The sequence below is a fragment of the Heteronotia binoei genome, chromosome 6, assembly GCF_032191835.1.
Source record: "Heteronotia binoei isolate CCM8104 ecotype False Entrance Well chromosome 6, APGP_CSIRO_Hbin_v1, whole genome shotgun sequence".
Classification (NCBI taxonomy): domain Eukaryota; kingdom Metazoa; phylum Chordata; class Lepidosauria; order Squamata; family Gekkonidae; genus Heteronotia; species Heteronotia binoei.
The window spans coordinates 79,769,576-79,796,323 of record NC_083228.1 but is presented as its reverse complement, the minus strand read 5'-3'; the positions used below and the strand labels follow the sequence as shown (position 1 = coordinate 79,796,323).

The 26,748-nt window shown below is 44.1% G+C and overlaps 2 protein-coding genes across 2 annotated transcripts in view; one reads left to right on the top strand and one right to left on the bottom strand.

The window, feature by feature from the left end:
- PARL (presenilin associated rhomboid like) overlaps positions 1-26,748 on the bottom strand; it is a 530,597-nt gene that overhangs the window by 397,488 nt on the left and 106,361 nt on the right. The gene's annotated exons all lie outside the window — the stretch shown is intronic.
- KLHL24 (kelch like family member 24) lies at positions 1,092-24,757 on the top strand. Its single transcript, XM_060241896.1, has 7 exons — positions 1,092-1,213; positions 11,595-12,575; positions 14,038-14,222; positions 18,613-18,731; positions 21,204-21,392; positions 21,677-21,865; positions 23,347-24,757. The coding sequence occupies exons 2-7, from the start codon at positions 11,656-11,658 to the stop codon at positions 23,545-23,547; spliced, it is 1,803 nt and encodes a 600-aa protein (XP_060097879.1). The 5' UTR covers positions 1,092-1,213; positions 11,595-11,655; the 3' UTR covers positions 23,548-24,757.

Here is a 26,748-nt window from a genome sequence, read left to right as displayed (position 1 = left end):
ATATCAATCGCTATGTCTGATGAAGTATGGATGGTAAAATAGTATTACATTCAATTTTCTGATGTTTTCCCAGAGTGGGTCTGCATTTTCAATGGAAAAGATGCTGGGAGACAAACAGGCAAGAAATTGATTCACAGCTTTCAATGTAGTTAAATAGCCTCAACAATAGCAGGACTCTGTATCATTTTCATATTATGTAATACTTATGTCAGGAGGTATTGCACTGAGTTCTTTAATGCAACAGAAGTATGCCAGGATAAACTCTGTTGGGATTTTTTTTCTGGCTTCTCCTGGTTGGGGAAGCATCAAGGGTGGCCAAACTGTGGCTCTTTCACACGTATTGTATGGCTCTTGGAAGCCCCCACTGGAGAAGGCATTTGTTTCTTTAAATCACTGCTGGCTGGTTTGGAGAATTTATTTAAAGTTAAATATGCTTCCTTTTCACCTCTCCCTCACTACCCCCTCATCTCTTTTCCTTCCTTGTCTTGCGACTCTCAAGCATCTGACATTAATGTCTTGTGGCTCTCGAACATCTGATGTTTATTCTATGAAGCTCTTATGTTATGCAAATTTGGTCACCCCAGATCTAGATGGTCACTGTCCCCGATCTCATTTCTATATGGACAGAAGACATGATCGGTTCCCTAGTTTCCTGTGCCCTCTTGGTAATAGGTCATCAATGTAGCACATCGTTGATGTAATCAGGCGTACATTAGCGCAACAACAACACGCATAGTAGAAAAACTGACAACTCCGTTCGTGAACTCTTTTACGTTCCGAATCTTCTTACACGATTTGGTTCATCTGCGGTGGACACTGCAGTGCCTGGAGGATAGCAGCAGCCGTAATTCATCAGTATTGTCCACCTAACTAAAAATGAAGGGATCTGACATGATTAAATTGTTCTTGGGTACATACAGCTTTCTCTGTGTCCCGTCGTCCAAACATACCTCCTGTAATCGGTCTAAAACGGCATATGCTAAGACTGGAACTAAATTGCATAGTCCAGTGAACTACATTTCCCAAGACGTTTTGCAGCCGGTTCGCCTCTGATTGGCTGGCATATATGTGACATCAAGTGTTTTGGCTCTGGAAGGTCACATGTTTCGGGGTCTTCTTTGTTTTGTTTTGAGCTCGAACTTGAGACAAAAAGAGAGAGCGAGGTTAGCGAGAGTGGAAAGAAGACACCGCCGTCTGTAACAGCAACTCGCAGGTAAAGGTTCCTCTAAACACATTGATGAATCTCATTAAGCCGAAAACGTAATTCGGGATGGGTGACGGACGTGGGGCTTTTCCACATTTGAAATGGGCACGAAGAAAATAATACATTTAATTGTCACATATTTTAATTAAACTTCAGTACTCGTGGTGGGGCCTTTCTAACATTTCTATGAAGCTCTTAGGAGGGGAAGCGTGCCCTTTCTAAGATTTCTTTTCCCCTCCTGCGCCTTTCTGTTCCAGGAAGCGACTTTTGTCAGTGAAATCCCAAATGGATCTTCATTCTGCCTTCGTTGAAGTGATGTGGAATCTATAACAAAATCGCAATCGCTAACAATCGTTCTGTAGCAGGCAGGGCCGAATTAATGATACATGTACTTCATGGCGCAATTTCCTCCCCGACAGTAAAGCACCGTTAGCATAGCCTTGTTCGTGCATGGAGAAAGGAGAGTTTATCTGGAGGTGGTAAACAATGTGCGTGGCCGGGGTGGAAGGAAGCGTGTTTCTACATCGGTACTTTAAGGACACGTAAATATTGAATTTGCACCACTGGCGAGGGAGGGAAGGCGAAGGGGGAGCGGGACTGCAAGAGACTTGTTCTGTCAACGTGAAGTTGTTGGCCTGCCTGTGTGGGTCTCGAGGGAATTCCGTATTTCGAAGCCCAACAAATTCAAAGGAGAGGCTCCCCCGCCCGGGCTCTTCTAAATCTGAGGAAGACACATCCTCCATAAGCTTGCTGGGCACTTGCGTTGGAACCGGTACTGGAAGCTAGCTGGAAATTGCTTGCAGACTTGGAGCAATCCTGCAAACATTTGGAAAAATCTCCGATAGACTATTAAAACACCCACATAGGACAGCTTCCCAGCCTGTTTAAAAATAATAATAATTAGGGAACCATCCTTGTAACTAGCGCTGGTGATGTGTTATGATTACATATAGAAGGGAACTCAACGGACGGCTGGCACACAGTTTGCCTTCTCTGCGGCTTGGACCAAATTTCGGGGGTTTAGCCTCTCCTTCTCAATTGCGGGACTTGGCGAAGTGCCTCAATCGGCCGCCAGTTATTCTGGACTAGACCACTTTCTGGGAGGGGGTGGGGAGATCGCACAAGAAGTTAAAACATAAGGCTTTGTGGGGGAGGGAAGTGGAAATGAGCGTTCCGAAGCTTTCGACAGAGCGAACCACAAAGAAGTAAGAGGCAGAGAAAGAAAAGCAGGAAGCCATTTTTTTATCCCACCCCCCTTTTATCAGTGAATTGTTCTCCCTCCCTCTCGAGCCGGAGAGGGTGGGAAGGGTACTTGGTTGATGTCGAGGGTTGGTTCACAGGCCAAACCAGTTGGAGGGGGGAGGGGGAGAATAGCTGTAGAAGTTATGCTCTCTAATTGGACATGAAATGCGAGGGGGCGGGGCTTGTTGCCAGGACTGTTCAGGATGAAGGTGAACTGGAGGGTGTGCGCCGAGCGCCAAGTGTTGCTCGAGTTCGAGCTCGGGACAGTTGTATAAAGGGCTCGCGGCGCTCCAATTTGAGGTGGCGCAGGCAAGCGGTTGTTTTGTCCCGGGCGTTTCAAGCGCGTGCATCCATGCGCAGTTTGTTTCTCTTGTGCTCAGACGGACTTCGAATCCAGTTTCCGGGTGGGGTGGCGAGAATAAATGAGTCAGTATTGAGTGGTAAAAATAAAAGGACTCGTGTGGCATCGTCAAGAAGACTAACATTTATTGCAGGATAAACTTTTGGGGACCAGAACCCAGTTCGTTAGCTACATGCAGTGTGTGCACGGTCATCAGCAAATATAAATGCATAGAAGGGGGAATGAGAATGTGAGCAGTGTGGTTTAAAAGCCACGAAATGCAAGTTGGGCAGCATAAAGGGCCAGATGTAGCAAGACCCCCAAACTGAGAGGCTTTGTGTTTCAGCTAGCTCTTTTAAACAAACAGGCAGCAGGTTTTTCTTCCTCAACAATAAGGAATAGTGAAACCTCGGGGGCGGGAGCCAGTGTCCACAAACTTTACTGCCGAAATCTTTCTTTAACTAAACTAAGCCACACCAAAATCTTCCCGGGAGCATGACCTCCAAGTGATCTGTAAGCAGAAGAAAATTCCTCCAGGCACAACTTGTTTGTTATGCTGGGCAAGGAGCCAACTTGATCTTGAGCGGACTTTCTTAAGGGAACTTTAGGGGGGTAACGTAAAGTACCTGCTCAAAACAGATTTTCAAACACTTTTGCAATTGGTGTTTCATTTTGGCAGGCTCAGGTGACATGAAGATAAGCTGCATTTTGAGCTTCAATTTTCAAAAGGTTTATTTTGGAATTGCATGAGTTCAAAATCAGTTCCTCTTTGTTTGTAAGTTCTTTGAAAAATACAATATCTGGAAATTTTGAAATAACAGAATAAACTAATAAAACGTTGATGCATTATGATTAGCAGATTCAGTCACATAAAAGAGACTTGCTGGATCAAACCAGTGGTAGATCTAGTCCAGCATCCTGTCTCATACAGTGACCAACCAGTTACTCTGGAGGGCCAAGGACAAACATTTAAAAAGCCCCTGCCTGTAGGAGCTACAATCTCAGGAGGAAATAGGTAGAACAGAGTGAAGGAGATCAGATACAAGGGTAACAGCAGATGAATTAAAAGGAAATGAAACATGGCATCCTAAATTTTCAAGGAAATAAATCCCATTGCCTATTTTTGCCATTTTACCTAGTCTCAAGTTGGTTATTACAGTATTTATACTCAAGCTGTAAAAGTGCTGGAGGGTGTTTACAAGCAAGAACAGGCTGCCTAAAATAATGTTCTTATAAGCCTAATGATTAAGAGAAAGAACTATAAACCAGGAAATTAAATCTCACCTCAACTGAACATGCTTAGGTGGCCTAGGTAAGCCACAGTCCTCCAACAATGAGGGAATAATACTAATCTGCCTTGCAGGTTATTGCAAGGATCACTGAAACAATACATGAAGCACTTTGGTTGTTCTAAAGTGCTATATAAATTGTAAGTGGTACCACTAATTTTGAATAGTCTTTAAAATCATACACAACAATATACAGTACATAAATCAAGCTGTTTTTAAAATACTTTATTTAGTAGTGGCAGGCCTCGGATTCAGCAGGAGCTCCCAGGAGCACAGCTCCTGAACCCTTCTGAGAGTTCCACCTCCTCCCCACCTTTTCCATTGAATAGTAGGTGCAGCTGCATAACAATCCCTGAATGAACACCACCTATTTTTCTACAAAACAACCCCTGAGTATTGGTGTAATCTAGCCAGAGCAAAGTAGTTTTTATTTTACTCTGTTTATACCCCACTTTTCTCCTCAAGAACCAGTGTGGCTTCTTTTTCCATTTTATCCCTACAACGGACCTCTGAGCTAGGTTAGGCTGAGAGTATGTGATTGGGCCAAGATTACCAAGCAAGCTTCTATAGTAGACTGGGGGTTGTGACACTTCAATTTAAATCAAAAGGACTAAAATGAAAGACTGGTAATTTGTTCTGTAGCAGTATACAATTTTTTATGTATCTGGGTAAGTCACCATGCCCTCTGAAGACTGGGTACACACCCAGAAAATTGAGTTTGTTGACTTGTGAGATCACCTACAGTCATTTTTAATATATTCGTCTTAGGTCTATTTCAGATGTCTTGCAGTACAGTCCTAAACAGAGTCCACCCTTCTAAGCACCTTAACTTCAATGGATTTAGAAAAGTGTATATGTGTTTAGGATTGCACTGTTAGTCATATTTAAATTGTACTTCAGGAGTTTACTGCCCAAGGAATGAATGTTAAATAAGCACATACAAGTGGGGACCTGTGGTAATTTGCATTGGACAGAACAGGCAAGAACAGAGGGAAGGTGAGACTTTCTATTCTTCCCTTCCACCTTCCACACACCCATCTTGCAAGTCTCTGCTGGTGGATGGCTGCTAGTGGTTGCTGCTGCACTACAAACAAGCTGGGAAATCTAACATTCATGAATTGTGTTGATTTCAGTGCCATTCCTGTTTTTTCCCCATTTTTCAGTGTTTTAAGAGCTGCATAAGCAAAATTAATCTCATAATTATCACATCATTATAGTTTATAATACAAATAATTCTTGTTAAAGTACTTTTCCACCAATTTTTTTTTAAAACAGTATTTGAATAACTCAAGACTAATAGTTTACATTGGTTATAGGGAAGAGGTATGTGCCAGCAAGGGCAGTGTCAACCTGTTTTCTACTTCAAATGTTGGAAGAGATGTTTAATATTAATCATACTTTTAGCTAGTGATGAAAAACAGGTTGCTTACCTGTAACTTATGATCTTCGAGTGGTCATCTGTGCAGTCACACTGATGGGATTAAGGCGCCTGCGCCGATCACGATCGGTAACTTCAAAAGCTGCGGATTTCCGCGCCCCAGGCCCGGTGCGCATGCGCACAGCCCTCACTGCGCATGCTCACCGCGCCCGGAGCGGACATCCCGCCAGTTCCTTCTGACCGCTGCACAATCCACTGATGGACCGGCAGCAGAGGGGAAGGAGGGCGGGTAGTGTGACTGCACAGATGACCACTCGAAGATCATAAGTTACAGGTAAGCAACCTGTTTATCTTCTTCGTGGTCTCTGTGCATCACACTGATGGGAGACTAGCAAGCCAATGTCCTACCTGGAGGAGGGTGCTCCGGTTCATCAGTAAGACAGCGACTGCAGTACCGCCTGGCCCACCGAAGTGCCCTGACGCCATCTCAGGTCTAACGCATAATGTCTGACGAAGGTATGCGGTGAGGACCACGTGGCTGCTGCACAAATGTCACTCAGGGGCACCCCTTTCATGAAGGCTGCTGACGTGGCTATAGCCCTCGTGGAGTGCGCTTTAATGGGGCCAGGCAAAGGCCTCTTATTTATTAAGTAGCACAGTTTTATGGTTTCTGAGATCCATTTTGAGATCCTCTGAGCTGAAACTTTGCTCCCTTGAGACGCCGGGGCATAGGACAGAAAAAGTCTTGAGTCCCTACGGAAGGGCCTCATTCTGTGTAGGTAAAAGGATAATGCCCTTTTTACGTCTAGTGCATGGAGTCTGCGCTCCCCATCTGTCATGGGGTTCGGAAAATACACCGGCAGGTATATTTCCTTATTTAAGTGGAATGAGGATACCACTTTGGGGAGGAATCTGATATCTGGTCTCAACCAGACACCATCTGCGCTAAATCGTAAGTATGGGTTGTCACAGCGGAGAGCGGCCAGCTCGCCCACTCTTCTGGCTGATGTAATGGCTAGGAGAAAAGCTGTCTTCCACGTTAGCAACTGAAGGGGGCAGGACGCCATAGGTTCAAAAGGTTTCCCCGATAAGGCGTGTAGGACTCCAGGGAGGTCCCATGCAGGGGCTGGAATCTTGACTACAGGGTACAGCCTGGCAAGGCCACGAAGGAATTTCTTAGAGTCCGGGTGTGAGAACACCGAGTAGCCTTCAATGTTTACATGATTGGCTGATATGGCAGCCAAGTACACTCTAGCTGATGATACTGCTAGTCCCTTGTCGATTAGGGCGAGGATGAAGTCCAACACCATGGAGAGGCCCGCTGTGGTGGGGTCTGCTCCCTCCGACGAAGCGAAGTCCACAAACTTAGACCACTTGTAGTCATATGACCTACGAGTGGACAACTTCCTACAGTTCAGAATAACCTCTTGTGCCCTGGCCGATAACGGGGCAGTTACAGCCGCCACGCCGTCAATTTTAGGTGCGGTACATTGTGATGAGTCACCTTCCCCTGATGCGATACTAGTAGGTCTGCGGCTGGCGGGAACCGATGGTAGATCCCGTCGGACATGCTTAGGATTGGGGCAAACCAATGTTGTCTCGGCCACCACGGGGTGACTAGGATCCCTCGTGGCCTTTCTTTGTGAACTTTGTGGACCACCTTGGTTATGAGCGGGATGGGAGGGAACAGGTAGACGTGCTGGTCCTTCCATGGAAATATCAGGCCGTCTCCCAGCGACCTCGGGTCTGCTCCCCCCCTGCAGCAGAACTTCCTGCACTTTGAATTTTCGCGAGTCGCAAACACGTCTATTTCCGGTGTCCCCCACTGCTGAAAGACTGGTTGAAGGAATTTCCAGTTCATTTCCCATTCGTGGAGTATGGCACCTCCTCTGCTTAGAGAGTCCGCACAAGAGTTGAGAGTCCCCGGGAGATGCGCTGCAGTTAGGGTTGTTCGCGTCTCTCTGCATATCTCCCAAATGCGTAAGGCTAGCAGGCAAAGCTTCCGGGACACTGTGCCCCCTGCCTGTTTATGTATGCTAGGGCCGTCGTGTTGTCTGTAAGGATTGCCACCGATCTGTTGGTGAGTAGTTTCCGGAATGAGATGATGGCGTGGTGGATTGCCAGCAACTCCAGAAAGTTTATGTGAAATTGTAGGTGGCATGGAGGCCATCTGTCCCCGACGCACATGCCGTCCAGATGAGCTCCCCAGCCCCACAGGGATGCATCTGTGGTTATCGTCAGAGAAGGGGCCTCTCTGTGAAATGGGGCACCTTCCGTTAGATGTTGTCTCTGGTGCCACCACGTTAGAGAGAGTAGGACTGGTTCCGGAATGCGCATCCGGCGTGACGGGGGGTCCCTCAGGCAGTTGAATGCATTGAGGAACCACAGTTGGAGCATCCGCATGTGGAACCTGGCAAACGTGATGACTGCAGTGGTTGCGGCCATCAGTCCCAGAAGGCGCTGTATCTGTCTCGCTCTCACCGTTGGGTTGTGGAAAAATTCTGACACAAGCGAGATGATGTCGTTTGCTCTGCTTGGTGGGAGAAACGCTTTGCATTTCCTTGTATCTAGGATCGCTCCTATGAATTGTGTCCTCTGGCATGGTTGGAGATGTGATTTTTTGTTGTTGACTTGTAAACCCAGTTCCTGGAGAAGGGCTAAGGTTATCTGGATGTGGTGCCGTAGACGGTCCTTGGAGTTTGCCACCAGGAGCCAATCGTCTATATAGGGAAATATCACTATCCCTTGCAGTCTCAGATGTGCTGCCACTACTGCCATGGTCTTCGTAAAGACCCTTGGGGCCGTCGAAAGTCCGAATGGCAATGCCCGGTATTGGAAATGGGATTTCCCGATGGTAAACCTGAGGAACTTCCGGTGGTCTGGGTGGATACTTATGTGGAAGTATGCGTCCTGCAGGTCTAATGTGGCCATCCAGTCTCCCTGGTTGAGCAAAGGCAGAATGTTTTGCAGAGAGGTCATCCTGAACCTGTGATGAGCGATGAAAATGTTGAGAGCTCTCAGGTCCAAGATAGGCCGGAGGCCACCATCCCGCTTGGGGATTATAAAATATCGGGAGTAGAATCCCTGCTTTTCCTGACACTGTGGGACTGCCTCTATTGCATTCTTGTGCAGAAGGGCTTGTACTTCCTCTTTTAGTATTGGAGAGTGTGTGGTATAGACGACTGTAGGGACAGTGGGGTGTTGTTGAAACTCTATTTGGTAGCCTATCCGAATAATAGAGAGGACCCATTTGTCTGTAGTAATTTTGGCCCAAGCTGGGAAGAAGGGGTAGAGTCTTGTCTGGTTCCCAGGGGACGGGGATAGGGCAGAACATAGGGGGAGGCAGTCAAAGGCTCTGTTTGGGTTGCCGATTCCCCTTTTGGCGAGGGGTCTGCGTAGAAGTCGGTGAGTATTTCGTCTTTGCACCATACTGAGATTTGGAGAAAGAGCCCGAGCTTTTAGGTCTCCACTGCTGGTCCCCTTGCTGTTTTGAGAACGGTTTCTTGTTCCAAGTCTTTGACCAAGGGCGTTTGGACTGCGTTTTAGATGAAGTGGATACTCCTAGGTTTCTTGATGTTTTGATGCTTTTATCCAATTCTTGTAAAGCGGTGTCGGTGTTTGCACTGAACAACCCGCTGCCATCGAATGGTAAATCTTCTATATACGACTGGGTATCCGGTTGGAGGGCCGTTGACCTTAGCCATGAATGCCTCCTGAGTGTCACAGCCGAGGAGATGGTTTTTGCCCCTATATCGCCGACGTGTTTTGCGGAACTGATTTGTTGTTTCGCTAGTAGGGTTCCCTCCTTTTGCAATTTCCTGACTGCTGTCTTTGCTTGTTCTGGGAGAGTAGGTAAAATAGAGGAGAGTTGGTCCCATAACGCATATTGGTATCGTCCCATGCATGCTGTGTAGTTCGCCATTTTCACGCCAAGTGAACCCGCCGTATAAAACCGCCTCCCCAGATTGTCCAACTTCTTACCCTCCCTGTCAGGGGGGGTCGAGTGGGTCTTCCTAGCTTTGGAAGAGGAGGCGACCACCACCGAGTTTGGCTTAGGGTGGTTAAATAGAAATTCAGCGGTCGATTCCTGAATTCTATACATGTGGTCAAGCCTGCGTGATGATATTGGTGTCGACGCAGGTTTGTCCCATGCGGATTTGGCCGTGTGTAGCATGACCGACGTTAGAGGGAGTGCTACTGCTGTGGAGGTATCCAGTTGCACCACATCGAACACATTGTCCGTTACTATCGGCTTGGGCTGAACTGTAGTCAGAGCCAGTGTCTGGGCCATGCGTTTAATAAGATCTCCGTAGGATTTGAGATCTTCAGAGGGCGATATCGGTTGTTCTTCCCCGACTTTCTCCGAAGGTGAAGGTTCCTCCGGGGAGGAAGGGGTGCCCTGTTCTTCTGAAGCAGACTCCTCCCCTGATTTCGAGTCGTCTGGCGATTCTGAGTGCTCTGACCTAGGATGAGGTTCCGGGGTCGTAGTTGGTTCCGGGGTCACCTTTTCCTGTCCTCGAGGTCGAGGAGAGCTTTGCTTTGGGGGCTTTTCGATGCTCGGGGGCTTCGCCAGTGCCGCCGATGATGTATGCCTCGGTGTATGATAGGAGGTTCTGGATCTCACTGACGCCTCAGATTGCTGGTCCCAGTCCAATTGTCTGGGGGGCATCCAGGGAAAAACTGAGGGCATCTGGTAAGAGCCGTATAAGTATTGCCATTGTCTCTGGTCCCAGGGTATCGGGGGTGGTGGTTTCCGAAGTGGTGAACCGTCCCTGGGCTTCGATCTCGGTGAGCGATCTACCGGTGATCTGGCCTTGGTCGACTCACGCGATCGGTGCCGACGTCTAGGGCTCCTGGAGCAGCTATGTGATCGGTCCCGACGTCTGCTACGTGAGCGATGGCGGGGGGTGAGAGGTCTCCGTGGGCTTCGCGACCGACCCCTAGGGGGAGTAGCCCGGTCATCTCCTTTAGGTTGCGGGGATGGGGTTCGAGGGCGGTGCTCATCCGCAGGACTCTGCTCCGTTCCCGAGCGTTGGGCGAGTTCGATGTCAGAGTCCGATGAAATCGCTATCTGCGTCGACATGGCTGAGAGCGTCGGTGAGCTGTGACGACGGCTAGGCGAGGCGAATAGCCTGAGTGGTGGAACCTTCCCCGTCGCCTGCACCGATGGCGATGTCGGGGCAGAAGAGGCAGAGTGTCCACTGGGTTTGTGTTTGTCTGCCTTCTTCTTCTTTGCTCCGGTGTGGGCGACCTTCTCCTCTCTAGGCCGTTTTGTGGGCGTAGAGGAGTCCGACTTCGGTGCCGAGCCCGCTTTCTTGCTGGGGCGATCGGCGTCGGTAAGGGCCCTGTCGGTACCGACCGACTCGGATGTCGACGGTTTTGGAGTGGTCGACATCTTCTTCGGCGAAAGTGCCCTCTCCATTAAAGCGGCGGCCAGCCGGGCTGCGCGATTTTTCCTGGTTTGCTTTGAAAATCTCGAGCAATGTACGCAAGAGTCAGGAATATGGGACTCCCCAAGGCAAAGTAGGCAGAGGGAGTGTCCGTCTGGAGGGGCTATCTTGCTGCCACACCTCGTGCACCTCCGGAAAAATCCCCAGCGCCTTTCCATCCGTGGCGGGAAGGGGTGAGGGGGGGGGAGGGTGAGGAAAAATTGGGAACTGGAACGGCGAATCCAATTTTGTTCCCTTCCTTGTATCGAAAATAATAAACTAAAATAAGAAAGAAAATAAGAAACTCTGGAAATCCACAATCTAAATATAGATAGGAAAAAATACCGACCGTAGCGAAAAGATCGACTGATCCGAGCGGCGGTCAGAAGAGAACTGGCGGGATGTCCGCTCCGGGCGCGGTGAGCATGCGCAGTGGGGGCTGTGCGCATGCGCACCGGGCCTGGGGCGCGGAAATCCGCAGCTTTTGAAGTTACCGATCGTGATCGGCGCAGGCGCCTTAATCCCATCAGTGTGATGCACAGAGACCACGAAGAAGATCTCTCCTTGTCCCTTCACTTCATATATCCATATAATGTTACCAGTGGTATATACCTAATAATTGGTGGGTTTTTTAAGCATGTGCTACTTATCATCAGAACGCAACAATGGTATTTACAGTCTGAACTAACATTTACAAAATTCTTTTCTCTAGCATCACAACGAAGACACTTATCAGTCTTTTCTCCATGACATAATAAACAATTGATGTAAAAATGGTACTAATATTAGGACGCAGACTGAACAGAGGGGATAGTCGGGCACAGGAGTCCCCAGTATCCAAGCGTAAAGTTTTTGAAATGGACCCGAAATCCTTATCAGGCCATGAGTTTTTTGACTTCTCTTCTGGATCATCCCATGCTGAAAGCATACTCCAGATCTTCAATGAATTTCGTGACAGCCGTTTGTTTACAGATGTAATAATCTGTGTAGAAGGCAAAGAGTTTCCCTGCCATCGAGCCGTTCTTTCTGCCTGCAGTAGCTATTTCAGAGCTATGTTTTGCAATGACCACAGAGAAAGCAGAGAGATGTTGGTAGAAATTAACGGAATTTTTGCAGAAGCCATGGATTGCTTTTTACAGTATGTGTATACAGGCAAGGTAAAAATCACGACAGAGAATGTGCAATACCTCTTTGAAACATCAAGTCTCTTTCAGATAAGCATTTTGCGTGATGCTTGTGCTAAGTTTCTGGAAGAGCAACTGGATCCTTGCAACTGTCTAGGAATCCAGCGTTTTGCTGATACACATTCCCTAAAAACACTTTTTACAAAATGTAGAAATTTTGCACTGCAAAATTTTGAGGATGTATCCCAGCATGAAGAATTTCTTGAGCTTGGAAAAGACGAACTTATTGATTACATCTGCAGTGATGAATTAGTAATCAGTAAAGAAGAGATGGTTTTTGAAGCAGTCATGCGCTGGATTTACCGTGCTGTTGATCCCAGACGCTCAGTACTACCAGAACTACTGACCCATGTGAGGCTGCCTTTGTTACATCCTAACTACTTTGTTCAGACAGTGGAAGTGGACCAGTTGATCCAGAATTCCCCTGAGTGTTATCAGCTGCTGCATGAAGCAAGAAGGTATCATGTTCTTGGAAATGAAATGATGTCCCCAAGAACTAGGCCACGAAGGTGAGTGGGCTTAGTTGCTTATTTTTCTATCCTGTTACAGAAGTAATTTGTCAGTATGTGGTGATGCTTTTTGTTAATATCTGTCAATCAGTTAAAATCATTTAGCCAATTAACTAGATGTATCACCTTAGTAGATGGGAGTGTGTTCTGTTGAAGCTAAAATACTGCATGAGTAATTGGAGATAAGAGAGCCCCGTGGCGCAGAGTAGTAAAGCTACAGTACTGCAGTCGGATCCCTCTGCTCATGACCTGAGTTCGATCCCGGCAAAAGCTGGTTCAGGTAGCCGGCTCCAGGTTGACTCAGCCTTCCATTCTTCCAAAGTCGGTAAAATGAATACCCAGCTTGCTGGAGGGAAAGTGTAGATGACTGGGGAAAGCAGTGGCAAACCACCCCGTAAAAAGTCTGCCGTGAAAACGTTGTGAAAGCAACATCACCCCAGAGTCGGAAACGACTGGTGCTTGCACAGGGGACTACCTTTACCTTTTTAATTGGAGATAGAGTAGTAGGAATATTAAACACAAAATGTGCTATCCAAAGAAATACATTTAATTCCTGTTGATTTCAGTGGATCAGCCATATCTTACTAACTTTAGTATGCATCCATGCATGAAGAATGATCTTTTTTTCCCTTACAGATCTTTGCTTCATAACAGTATACTCCATAAACAAAGGTATAGCATTGGATCCAGCTAGATTTTCCATTCAGTCTTGCCCAATTCCTCTTCTTATTACAGCATCCATTTAAAATGGCTTTTGCGGGTCCTGCAATTTCCAGCACAGACTTTTTTAGTGGCCAAAGAGGACTTTCCGTACTTTTTCTCAATCAGAAAAGCTGGTTAGATCTAACCCATAATCTTCCCTGCAATAAGAACAATATTAATGTTCAGAGAACACAAAGGTTTCTGTCAATAAATTGAGAGAATTGAGAGCACTGAGGTCAGCAGGGAAGAACCTGCTGACTATCCCTGGCCCAAAGGAGGTAAGACTCCAGAGTACCCGTACTCGGGCCTTCTCAGTTTTAGCCCCACAGCTGTGGAATCAACTCCCAGAGGAAATGCGGGCCCTGCGGGACATTGAACAATTCCGCAGGGCCTGCAAAACCATACTGTTCCAAATGGCCTTCACCAGCTGATACTACTAAATTGCCAAGTAAACTTGCCGATGAATAGCACTAAATGTATTAATGTTTTTAGAATTTTATGGATTTTAATTTGTCTTCAAATGTTATTTATTATATAATGTATGTATTGAATTTTATGCTGTTAGCCGCCCTGAGCCGCTTGGTCGGGGAGGGCGGGATACAAATAAAATGTGACTGACTGAGAGAGGAGAAATTGAATATATTTTCTTTTGCATTTTATTGTTATCTTTCAGATGTTGAGACTATATCATAGTTTTGTTCCTTTTCTCATATGCAAATACACTTTTCAACAAAGATTATCTTTGTTTTTATATTTCTAGGTCAACTGGTTATTCTGAGGTGATAGTTGTAGTGGGAGGTTGTGAACGAGTTGGGGGCTTTAATTTGCCTTACACCGAATGCTATGACCCTATGACAGGGGAGTGGAAATCACTGGCAAAGTTACCAGAATTTACAAAGTCTGAGTATGCAGTTTGTGCCTTGAAGAATGATATCCTTGTTTCAGGTAAACATTCTGTAATGTGCATGAGGTCATTAAAAAAAAACTATCAGTTCATTAAAACATATGTCTTGCAAGGAATGGAGCAATATGCACTTAGTGCTCATTTGAGCATTGCAAAGTAGCAGTGAAGAATGAATGCACAAATGACTCTTGGTGATTTATGGGAAGCATTTGAAGGGGTAATTTGTGCACCAACCCTGCTTTGATATGTACAAGATCCAAATACACAACACTATTCAACAAGCAAGATGCATTAGTTTCCCTTTTGGCTGCATCAGCAGGTATAGAAGAAGAGGAGGAGATTGGATTTAATACCCCCGTCTTTCACTCAGAGTCTCAGAGCAGCTTACAGTCTCTTTTCCCTTCCCCTCACCACAACAGACACCCTGTGAGGTAGGTGGGGCTGAGAGAGCTCTGACAGAACTGCTCTTGAAAGAACAGCTCTGACAGTTATGACTGACCTCAGGTGCATGTGGAGAAGTGGGGAATCAAACCAGTTCACTCAGATTAGAGTCTGCGCACTTAACCACTACACCAGGATGTCCAAACTGCACCTCTGGAGCCACATGTGGCTCTTTCACACATGTTGGGTGGCTTCTGGAGGTTGAGGAGGAACTTAATGCAGGCTTACTCTCAAGTAAATGTGCTTAGCATTGGGACCTCAGTTAGCATCTGAGCACTAAACCATAGGAAGGTAGGCGACTAATTCCACTATCTGTGAAGAGGGGAAGGAGGGGAAAATAGGCAGGCTTACAAGCTCTTCTCCACCGCAGAGCTCGCCCAAAGACCTAGAGTGGGGAAAGGGAGTGCAAGAGCTGAGGGTTACTGGTAGAAGAGACAGAATCAAAGAGGGTGGCACAGAGTTCCCCCTTAGTTTCATAGCTATTGTAGGGGCTGTATTTACTAACCTTGGTGTCAAGGTAAAGAGAAATGTATAATGATGCAAATAGTGATCAGTGATTTATACGGTACATGTGTGTTTCCTTCTCCTAATGGTACCAAAAAATAATTCCCTAACCTTTCCCTATGCTGGTTTTATAGGAACTGTTATTCCCAGCTTTTATTTTTTAAAAGACGTCTGCTAGCACTGTTGTGTTGTAAAGTGTATACATATGTATTATATCTTCCTGTGCAAAGAAAGTATTAAAAGTTTTAATAGAGACATTAATATTTGTTCACGTCTTGCGACTCACAAACATCTGACATTTATTCTTATGTGGCTCTTACATTAAGCAAAGTTTGGCCACCTCTGTATTAGAGGGATGAGAGCTTTTTCCCAAACTCTGTTATAATTTATTTATTTATTTATTTTATAATTTCTATCCCGCCCTTCCCAACAAGTGGCTCAGGGTGGCTCACAGCACAAAGTTCCACATAAATACAGTTTAAGCATAAAACAGTTAAAATAATTAATACATTTAAAATTTTAAAACATTTAAAGCAATTAAACCATTTAAATATTTAAGACATTAGGGATAGCAATCTCTATTATAACTACACCTGATTTCTTGTTTCTTGTACCAGCTAGTCATAGGCCAGCAGGAAGAGGGTTGTCTTACAGGCCCTGCGGAACTGAGCAAGGTCCCGCAGGGCCCTCACCTCTTCCGGCAGCTGGTTCCACCAGGAGGGGGCCATGACAGAAAAGGCCCGGTCCCTGGTGGATTTTAAGCGGGCTTCTTTTGGCCCGGGGATAACTAGGAGATTTTGAGTTCCCGATCTCAGTACTCTCTGGGGAACGTGTGGGGAGAGACGGTCCTTCAGGTAGGCAGGTCCTAGGCCATATAGGGCTTTAAAGGTAATAACCAGCACCTTGTACCGGACTCGGTAAGCTATTGGCAGCCAGTGCAGATCCCGGAGCCCTGGCCGGATATGCTCCCGTCTTGGGAGTCCTAACAGCAGCCGGGCCGTGGCATTCTGCACTAGCTGTAGCTTTCGGGTTCGGCACAAAGGCAGCCCCATGTAGAGAGCATTGCAGTAGTCCAACTTCGAGGTGACCGTAGCATGGATCACTGTTGCTAGATCGTCGCGCTCCAGGAAGGGGGCCAACTGCCTTGCCCGCCTAAGGTGAAAAAAGGCGGACTTGGCGGTGGCTGCTATCTGAGCCTCCATCATTAAGGAGGGCTCCAATAGCTATCAGCGGCGCACCCTCAAAAGCTGGTAGGGGGATTTCCCTCCCGGGACCCCGACGACTCAAGCAAAGGACCTCTGTCTTTGCCGGATTTAGCCTCAGCCCACTCAGTCTGAGCCATCCAGCCACTTCCTGTAGTGCCCGGTCTAGATTTTCTGGGGCTGAGACCGGTCGGCCGTCCATGAGTAGATAGAGCTGGGTGTCATCAGCGTACTGGTGACAACCCAGCCCATACCTTCGGGCAATCTGGGCAAGGGGACGCATATAGATGTTAAATAACATCGGGGAGAGAACCGCCCCCTGAGGCACTCCACAATCAAGCGTGCGCCTCTGGGATAGCTCACCCCCAATCGCGACCCTTTGTCCCCGACCGTCGAGGAAGGAGGAAAGCCACTGTAAAGCTAACCCCTGAATCCCCGCGTCGGCGAGGCGGTAGGTCAGTAACTGATGGTCAACCGTGTCGAACGCAGTCGACAGGTCCAACAACATCAGCACCGCCGAGCCGCCCCGATCCAGATGCCGTTGAAGGTCATCCACCAGGGCGACCAACACCGTCTCAGTCCCATGACCCGGGCGGAAGCCGGACTGGAGTGGGTCGAGGACGGAAGCGTCCTCCAGGAAAGTCTGTAACTGCATCGCCACTGCCCTCTCGATAAGCTTGCCCAAAAAGGGCAAGTTTGAGACCGGCCGGTAATGCGCCAATTGGGCCGGGTCTAAGGTTGGTTTTTTCAAGAGGGGGCGGACCACTGCCTCTTTGAGCGGCGTTGGAAAATGCCCTTCCATCAGGGATCTATTTATGATATCCCGTATAGGATATCTAAGCTCCCTCTGGCAAGATTTAATAAGCCAGGAGGGGCAAGGGTCCAAATTGCAAGTTGCTGGGCGTGCAGATAAGAGAATCCTGTCAACTTCCTCCAGGCTGAGAGGACCGAAGCCATCCAGCACACAATCCAAAGACAGGCCCGGAGCCCCGGTTTCACTAACTGCCTCAAGTATGGCGGGGGGGGTCGGGGCGGAGTGACGCGATCTTATCCGCAAAAAATTTCGCAAAAGCCTCACAGCCGATCTCCAATTCAGTAGAATTTGGTCTGCCATGTGGCAGTGTTGTAAGATTCCGAATTATGTCAAATAATTGTGCCGGGCGCGAAGTTGCGGACGCAATCTTAGTCGCAAAGTATGTTTTTGTCTACCATTAGGCAGTGTTATAGCTTAGCTGGGGTCCCATGCCCCCTTGGAGTTCATGTCCACTCAACAAGGGCGATGGCAGCATCTACTGTTTTCTGGGATGGTGTTCCTGTGACATAGATTTGTTGGGCTGCCACCTGGTCCTCTGCTGACACATTCATAAAGCATTATAAATTAGAACTGCAAGCACAAGAAGTGCAACCTCTGGTCTAGCATGCAGCACCCCCAGAGGCTTTTGACTAGAAAAATCTCTCCAGCAGTAAGCCTGCCCATGCACATTCCCCCTCCCCCATGTGTGCCTGTGTCATAATCTGAGAAACCTGCCTAGAAGTAGATACAGGGGCCTAAATCTCCCAGGATCCCTTCTGTCCCTCTGATTGGGTGAAGAGGTTTTGGAAGGAAAAACTAGCCCAAGAGGGGTGGGACCTGGGAGGAAAGCATAAATAGGCCTGGATGGGAAGGAGGTTCATTCGCTCTGGAAAAGGCTGCAGGGAGAAAGCAGCTGGAGAGAGTTCTCTCATTCAAGGAGGGTGAATTTTGGTATTAGGGAAGGGAACATTTAGCAAGTTGTGTTAGGGCTTTTCTTTTTGTTTTCACTAATTTTTACTGTTTATAAATTTCACTGTTGCACTATAAGTTTTTATTATTGTTTGAGCAATGTTAATAAACTGTTGTTGTTTAACTGCCTGGGTCCTCATGTCTCTTTGGTCATGGCGAAAAGGTTTTGCTAAAAAGGAAGATACAAGGGTGGTTGGGTGCTCTGGGGCCCCCCTTATAGACCCTTACCAGAGTGGTGGCAGCCAGTAGCAGGCCTTCTTGGCTCCCTGCTGTGTGACAGCCTGCATGGAAGATACTCAATGAACAACAATGACAGCTAAATACAGCCCTGTGTTCTTTGGTGAAATGGTAGAAAGTATTGTTTACTCAGTGTCCATAAATTCTTGAATGTATTTATTTGATGTGAATTTTATCTGCAGCAGTGTGTGCTTGTATCAGAGTAACAGTTTCCTTGTTTGGACACAAAGGTGCATACTACTTGTTATTAACTGCCAAGTGTCTTGTCTTTAAAAAAAAAATAAGGAGGAAGAATCAACAGCCGTGATGTATGGATTTATAATTCTCAACTGAACATTTGGATCAGAGTTGCCTCTTTAAATAAAGGGCGATGGCGTCATAAAATGGCTGTCCTTCTTGGCAAAGTAAGAGACTTTTGTTAATCTCCTAAACAAGTTGAATTGAAATGAACATTGGAAATCAGATTGTATCGCCTCAATTAGTTCTGCCATTTTTCATAAGTTGATATGATACTTCATGACATGAAGTAAGTAACACCACACATAGCAAGGGAGGCTTCCACATGGGGATGCCTTTTGGGCAGCAATAAAATATTGCATTCTCTTTCAGTATCCAACATTGGTCTCATCTTCTCTACTTGGTGCCACTCTCATTTATTTGCATAGACCTATTTTATTAAAAACCTAACAAAATACCCATTGTTATTAGTGGAACTGTGTGTAGGGAAGGGGTGCAATATGGTACCTTCCAATGGATCTAAGTCAGTGAGGATCAGGCCAACTAGGGTCAAAGGGTGTCCCTAAATGTAATGTAATTTTGTACTATTTCCAAGTAGTTAATGTGTCTACAAGGAGATTTTTCTCTGCATGGACAGAAAGCCCCCACAGTATTTTGAGGCATCCATGCATTAAGCCCTATGCTGGCATGGTGTGTTTTTTCCCATTTTGAGATGGACTAAAACAAAAATACTTCAGTTTGACTCAAAAGGGTAACTGCAGGGTAGGTGCAGGTGGAGCAGCCACTCATAGCCCCTCCATATTCCACCTCCTGACCCTTTAAAGTTTTTTTAAAAGCTCTCTCTCCTTTTCCCAGCTGAGCCACACTTAGTATTACAGTGTTACAGCAGGGAAAGGAGGGGTCTGGGGTGTGGCACCAAAATTGCTGTCACATCTGTGCTTTTGCAGAGGCAAAACAGAAATGAGAAAGGGTGGCGGCAGCAGGAACAAGAACAGCAGGGATGGTTGTGTGCAGACACTGTTGCCACCACATTAAGTGTTGCCAGGGGGTGCATTTTCACGTCCCATGTGGAGACAGCCACTATATCTAATGGTAAAGTTTAAGTATGGTTTCCTATGGTTCAATATATAACTGAAAAGGGTATACTTCCCAAGAATACACTGTATCTAGATACGTGTGTTTTTAAAACAGATTTCTGGTATATTCGTAGATAACCAACAGATACGAAAATGTCATTTTGGTGACTGCCCAGATGTATGTTATTTTGTATTTTTTTAAATTAAAAATCATAATACCATTAACTCAGGGAGAACTCTAGTTTTCTGGATTCTGAGGATGCCAGTCACAGTTGCTGGTGAAATATCAGGTCTCACAATTCCAAGACTACAGCCACACAGCCCGGAAAATCTGCAACAGCCAATGGACTCCAGCCATGAAAGCCTTTGACAACATATCATAATACCATTGTCAGTGGTATTGAAAACAGCCAAGAGGTCCAGGAAAGTTAACTGGGTTGCACTCCTCCTGACATAGGTCATCCACCAGGGCAAACATGGCTGTCTCATTCTCATAACCAGGCTGGAAAACTAATTGAAATGGATCCAAACAATCCACTTTATTCAAGAATCCCTGAAGTTGCCCACTGTTCATTCAATCACCTTGCTCAAGGGTAGTTGGAAGGTTGTCATTCAACTATCCTAGGTCCTGGGTAGGTTTCTTTGCACTACTCCCCACTTCAAGTCAGGGGCAGCCACCCCCTTTTTCGAGGAGACATTTACTGTCTCCAGGACCAAGTCCACCACCCAACAACAGATTTAAAGAGCCAGAAGGGACGGGTCATACAAGCAGGTGGTAGGTCTCAAATTTCCAAGAATCCTGTCCATCTCTTCCGACTGAACAAGCTGAAAGGTATTGCACACAACTGGACAAGTCAGCATCCTGGGACCACTGAATAAAGTCACTGCTATTAATCAAGGCCCAAAACAGGGATTATGGCTTCTTCTTACTCTAGAAGAGCTGCTGGTAGCATTGTCTTTATATCACATATAGCACTTATTATCACATATAGCACTTATTAGTGAATGTATGTTTAAGAGTTCTGGCATAAATACTCCACCAACTGATTTCCCAAGTTCTAACCAAAGGTCCCACTAGTATTTGATGAAGCCTATAAAGCATAGTCCTATTATTTTATTATTAAAAAGTAAAGATAAAACTAGATTTTCTTAATATTATTTATACAGGAGAAAGGGATGCGCTTAAAACTCCATTGACATGGCGGTGTTGTAGTGGCCTGAGCAATTATGCCTGTTTCTGTCTACATAGCCCCCTCCTACTGTCTGGTGTTTGTTTTTGTCATGTAACAATTAGACAAAAAATTGGGAAGTAGCTCTGTAGTTCAGATGGTGTAGATTTTTTTTAAACTATTATAAAGCTTGAAAATTCTATGTGTTACAAAATGAAAATGACCTTTCCTATCACTGTTCATGGAGAACTTCCTTGCTGAGGTATACAATCCATCCAAATTTAAGGGGGGTGGATTAAGTGCAGACGTTTTAAACATTTTAGCAAGTGTAAATGTCAAATTAATCTAGGAGATAAACATGTACTATGGTAACATTTTCTCTCTTTTTTAAAAGGTGTATGTGGTTGGCGGATATGATGGACAAAGTAGACTAAGCAGTGTAGAATGTTATGACTCATTTTCCAATCGATGGACTGAGGTAGCATCTCTTAAAGAAGCAGTAAGTTCACCAGCAGTCACCAGCTGTGTAGGCAAACTGTTTGTGATTGGAGGAGGTCCCGATGACAACACATGTTCTGACAAGGTTGGGTAATTTTATTCATTTATTCACATATTAGTAATTTTAATGTAAATTTAAGGTTTATTTGTTGTGTTACTCATGTTTTCTCCCATATATTATGACACAAATCTGTCCTTATAGAATTATTAATGAAAAAGTGTGCTTTAATAACTTGTAATACAAAATCAATATTCTGTGACCTAGCCAACCATTTCTAATTCTTAAGCAATCAGTATAAAATTCACACTGCAGCTACTATATACATTCAACTAGAACAACTTTTAAAATATAAATATCTTTCTTTTCAGGTTCAGTCATATGATCCTGATAGTAATTCTTGGCTACTCCGTGCAACAATCCCCATTGCAAAGAGATGTATAACAGCTGTATCATTAAACAATCTCATCTATGTTGCCGGAGGGCTTACAAAGGCAATATATTGCTATGATCCACTTGAAGATTACTGGATGCACGTACAGAATACATTCAGCAGACAGGTAACCAACAAGAACTAATAGATGTTATTTCTTGTGTTCATTTCATAGTTTAGAGCAGGGGTGGTCAAAGAGCACCTTAGAATAAATGTCAGATGTAAGAGCCACTTAGAATAAATGTCAGATGTTTGAGGGCCACAAGACATGAATGTCAAATGCTTTAGAGCCAGAGGGAGGAAGGAAAAATAAATGGGGGGAAACAGGAGGGAGAGGTTGAAAGAAAGCAACTCTAAATGCATTCTCCAAGCCACCAGCTGGATTGGTTTGGAGAAGTGATTTAAAGAGAGAAATGCCTTCTCCAAGCTGGCCAACAGGGCAGTGAGGACTTTGAGAACCACACAATATGTGTGAAAGAGCTACATGTGGCTCCCGAGCCACAGTTTGGCTACCCGTGTTTTAGAGCAATCAGTAACTGCAAGATTGCATCTAATGTAAGCTGGTTTATGCTAGCAATTGCATTCTTTTTAGCTTGCTGGAACTGAAGGCTTCTACAATTTCCGTCCCTCCCCCCCACTGCCCCCCATTTTAGATGTTAAATACCTCAGCAAAACTAAAGAAATGGCCTGTTATTGTGGATTGTTTCTGTAGATTCTATTAATACATTTGAATTTCGCACAATTATGTTTCAACCTTTACTTCCTGTTTTTCATGGACTTTTATAATCTCATACATAAAAGTCTGCCTAATGAGGACCCGCTATGTTGTATCTGATGGAACAGAATCTAGTTCAAAGTTTATCCTAGAATAGAACCTTAAGGTGCCAGTAGATTTATATGTATTTTGTTGCAACAGACTGACCCTTGTTTTACAAAAATGTAACATTATTCCATGCAGTAAAATGAAACACTTTATTGTGTTTGCCTCAATAGTTTTTCCCTCATGTTCTGCTTACCTATCTTAACTGTTCCTTGATTTGTGTAGTAGTAGTTTGTCTCTTCTTTCAGTGACTTGTTTTGGAAAATTAATGTGTAATCTCTCTACAGATTTTAATCCAGTTTTCAAAACTAATCTCAGTTCTTCTGGTTTTATTTTTTTCCTTACATTATGGCACCTTTTCTTATTTGCTGCTACTTGCTTTTTTAAATCTTTTATCTCAATTTGTTCTCTTCTTTTCATTCTTTCATAAAGTGCTTCTGTTCTGCTTAATTCTTAACTAGCCTTTTCCCATGTTAGACTGCAGAGTCAACCATGCCAATTCTGCTAGGACTGGAATACTAAAGTGCTGCAGAATTATTCTGCATTTCCCCATGCAGTAGGCAAAATAGCATTCTTGATTGGCTATTCTTGATTGTTTATGCATATTTACCCCTGCAGTGTCAGGATTGTGAGTTCTCTTAATTCCTGGTATAAAGTATGCAAACATCTTGAGCAAAGATCTGGTCTGGTATGCTTTTATGTCCATTTCATAGACATCAGAGGTAAATCTAATTTCCAGAAACACCTATTGTCATTTTGTTTTAATGCTCACTTCTTTGTATGGACAGGAAAACTGTGGCATGTCTGTTTGTAATGGCAAGATCTATATCCTGGGCGGAAGGCGTGAAAATGGAGAAGCCACAGATACTATTCTTTGTTATGACCCTGCAACCAGCATTATCACAGGAGTAGCAGCCATGCCCAGGCCAGTCTCGTATCATGGCTGTGTGACTATTCACAGATACAATGAAAAATCCTTTAAACTCTAAAAGAAGAAGAGTTTGTATATAATGAATCAGTGGCATATTAAAAACAAGATTTGAAAAAGTCATATTAAGAAACGAAAGGTGGTCTTTTCCAAAGCATCATCAACAAAGAAACATCATCACGTGTTTCATATTTTTAAAATGCATCGAATGTTTTCAGTAGGTACAGTTTGGTGACTACTGCCATGCTGTGGATTCAAAACAATAACAGTTTATATCAGTACTTAGCATGTGTTCATTTCTGTGTTTGTAATCAAACATTTTGATTTTGGATGTGGCCTTTGCAAATATTCATTCATTGAGCATTGTCTCCATATCTTTAATCTTCTTTTTGGTAAGTACTGTTAAATGCATAGAAAAATACATGAAAGTTTAAGTTTGTATCATTGATTCATTTGGACAGTGGTCTGAGAAGACACTGCTGGTTTTGCAAAATAGGGGGGTTTTCAGTTTCTTTCTTATGTAAGGAATTACTATTAAAATACTTGAAGAATATTTTTTCTCTTTGAAGATGTAAACGATTTCAGAATACTATTGTTTTCCCTTCATTAATACTATAGAGCCATATATAAATACACACATACACATAATCATTTGATGTCTGAGAGTCAGGCAAGTAAACAAAAGTTTTGTGTTATCTGAATGACTTTTAATGCTTTGAATCTTACTACTACTAAACCATAACTTAAAACTTCTTTTTTATCTCTTGAGTATTCAGAATTCTTATTTTAAGTACATCTGAATGCTGCAAGTATCAAGTTGGAATTGCTTATCAAAAATCTTCTGTGGAATCCATAAAGTTTCTTGCTATAACTAAAGAGGCTGTTTTTCCTACCACAAAGGTCCTGCAGTTCAGTATCATTATCAAATGATCAGCAAAAACAACTTCATTTGGAGCAAATAAAGGTGGGGTGAGTTTTATATTCAGGATAACAATCCCAAAATAATATTTTAGACCAGGGCTGTCAATCCTCTGGCCCATGGGCCAAGCCCAGCCCACCCAAGGCTTCAACCAGGTCTGCAGCAATTTTCTTCCCCTCCTATCCTCATCCTTTTCAAGCTCTGAGACTGCTGACAATATTCCCAGCTTCTTCTGTCTTGTCTTTGCTGGTATGCTGCACCCAGAGACCTTAATGGCAAATCCATTTTGCAGCTTTTTGCAGCATTTATGGCCTGTTGAAGCTCCTTGCAAATAAAAGGTTGATGCTTTGAACCAGCTTGTCTCTGCTGAATGAAGTAGTGCCTAGTGAGTACTCTAACCTGAGAACCCACAGCCAAAGGAAGATATTACACTGAAGAGCCATTGTCAGTCTGAGTAGACCCAGGAATGGGGGAGAAGCTTGCAATGCCAACCATTTCATGTTTTCTCAGGCTCAGATTGTTTTATATTTTTAGTTTCTGCTGTGATCCTTGTGCTTTTTTATGTTTTATTTTTAAAATTGCATTGCCAAATCCCAGTATTCCTCAACCTTTCCATTTTAGCAAAATATCACAAGAGGTTTAAGAATGTTTGTATTTTTAAGTCAAAAATAATATCTTTAATTGTGTTTATCTATATCCTTTATAAAGTTTATATCTCCACTACCTGGCATTACATTTTATGACATGCATGGCTAGGCCCCACAAAGTCCCATTTGTGTCAAATCTGGCCCTTTTAACCATTGAGTTCAACATACCTGTTTTAGACCAATGATCAATTAAACAAGTAGCTGATTGATAAGTCTGTCTCAGTAGATTCTGTCTTTAACAGGATAGGCAACATGTATAGTCTTGGGAGACTGGCAAATGGCCACCCTCTGTATGAATCAACTTCTGTGAAGCTGCTAGATTTCACCCTAGCACTCTTTGTACAGTAAATTCAGTGTAGCCTCAGTGGGTACATTACTTCAGTGTTGTTTCTGATTGTACTTCATGAGAGTTGATACACATATATACCTAATTTCATTCCAGTTACGCTTGGTATCAAGTCAGCTGCTTATGCATTAGTAACAATGGTAACTAAGGATGTTGCACACCAGCCAAAACTAGTTGTACCAGCACATCTGATATAAGTATCCATTACACCATAGTAAACTATTTTTATACGTTTACACTTGTTATCTGAGCTTTAATGTGAGCCTAGCTTTGAATCCACTGTATGACGTATAGCAATTAAGTTGCTCTAACTATTTCTTTTTGTGGGACATGGATTATGATCATCATGAAAACCAATGTGTACCTTTCCATTTTTACACAGGAAGGACATGGATATTGTTCCAGTTCAATTTTCTACATCTGCCATTGAGTGAACAGTCTGTAATAGATTGTGGGTCTTATTCTCCCCAAAATGAGTATTTCAGTTTTAAGTAAAATAGACTGTCAAACAATGACTGGAACAATGATCTCTAATGTACTTAAGGTTCAACAATGCACAGTTACTCCACATTAGGCCTGCTGAAACCAATAAGCTTAGACTGCAGTAACTCTGGACAGGATTGCTATCATAATCTGATAAAAATTTAATCAGTGTACATTGAGTTATTTTGCAGTAAGGAGTTTGCTGTTTGTAGCCCTTAGTTAATATTTAATTAATTGTTAGGCTGCTCATCAAAATTCTGATGTTATAAGTTAGATCTGATTTTTCATGTTTTGATTAGAATGTAACATTTTTTGTTCTGTTATTGACAAGGCATTCTATTGTTCACTTGAACAATTTTTTATACAGTCAGCATTCAATATTAGTTGTATGAACTTGAACTCCTACCTAAATGTTTCACTTTTGAGATAAATAACTCATTGAAAAATGCTGTACATTTGAATACACAGAAGTAAGTTCCATGGTATGCCACAACGAAAGCTTTGGAGTTGGAAAAGGGTCTTAAACCATCTAGTCCATCTCTCTGCTCAGTGCAGGAAATCCACAGCATACCTGACAGATGGCTCTGCTTAAAGACTTCTGTGAGGGGAGAGTCTAATGCCGCTACCACCACTTTGGTAACTGGTTCCATTGTTGAACCGTTTTTAACATTAGGAAGATTCTGAGAACATTTAACCATTCAATGTGTTTTTAGATTTAAAAAGTGAATAATTAACTGAGTAGTCATACCTTTTCCCCTTCCAGTATATATACTTTTTGCAGAAACAGTTCACAAGTGGCAAGTGTAAAACTATTTAGGAAACAGTTCTCAGTGCCATCTCCCCACCCAGTTAAGTCAATTTTGAAAC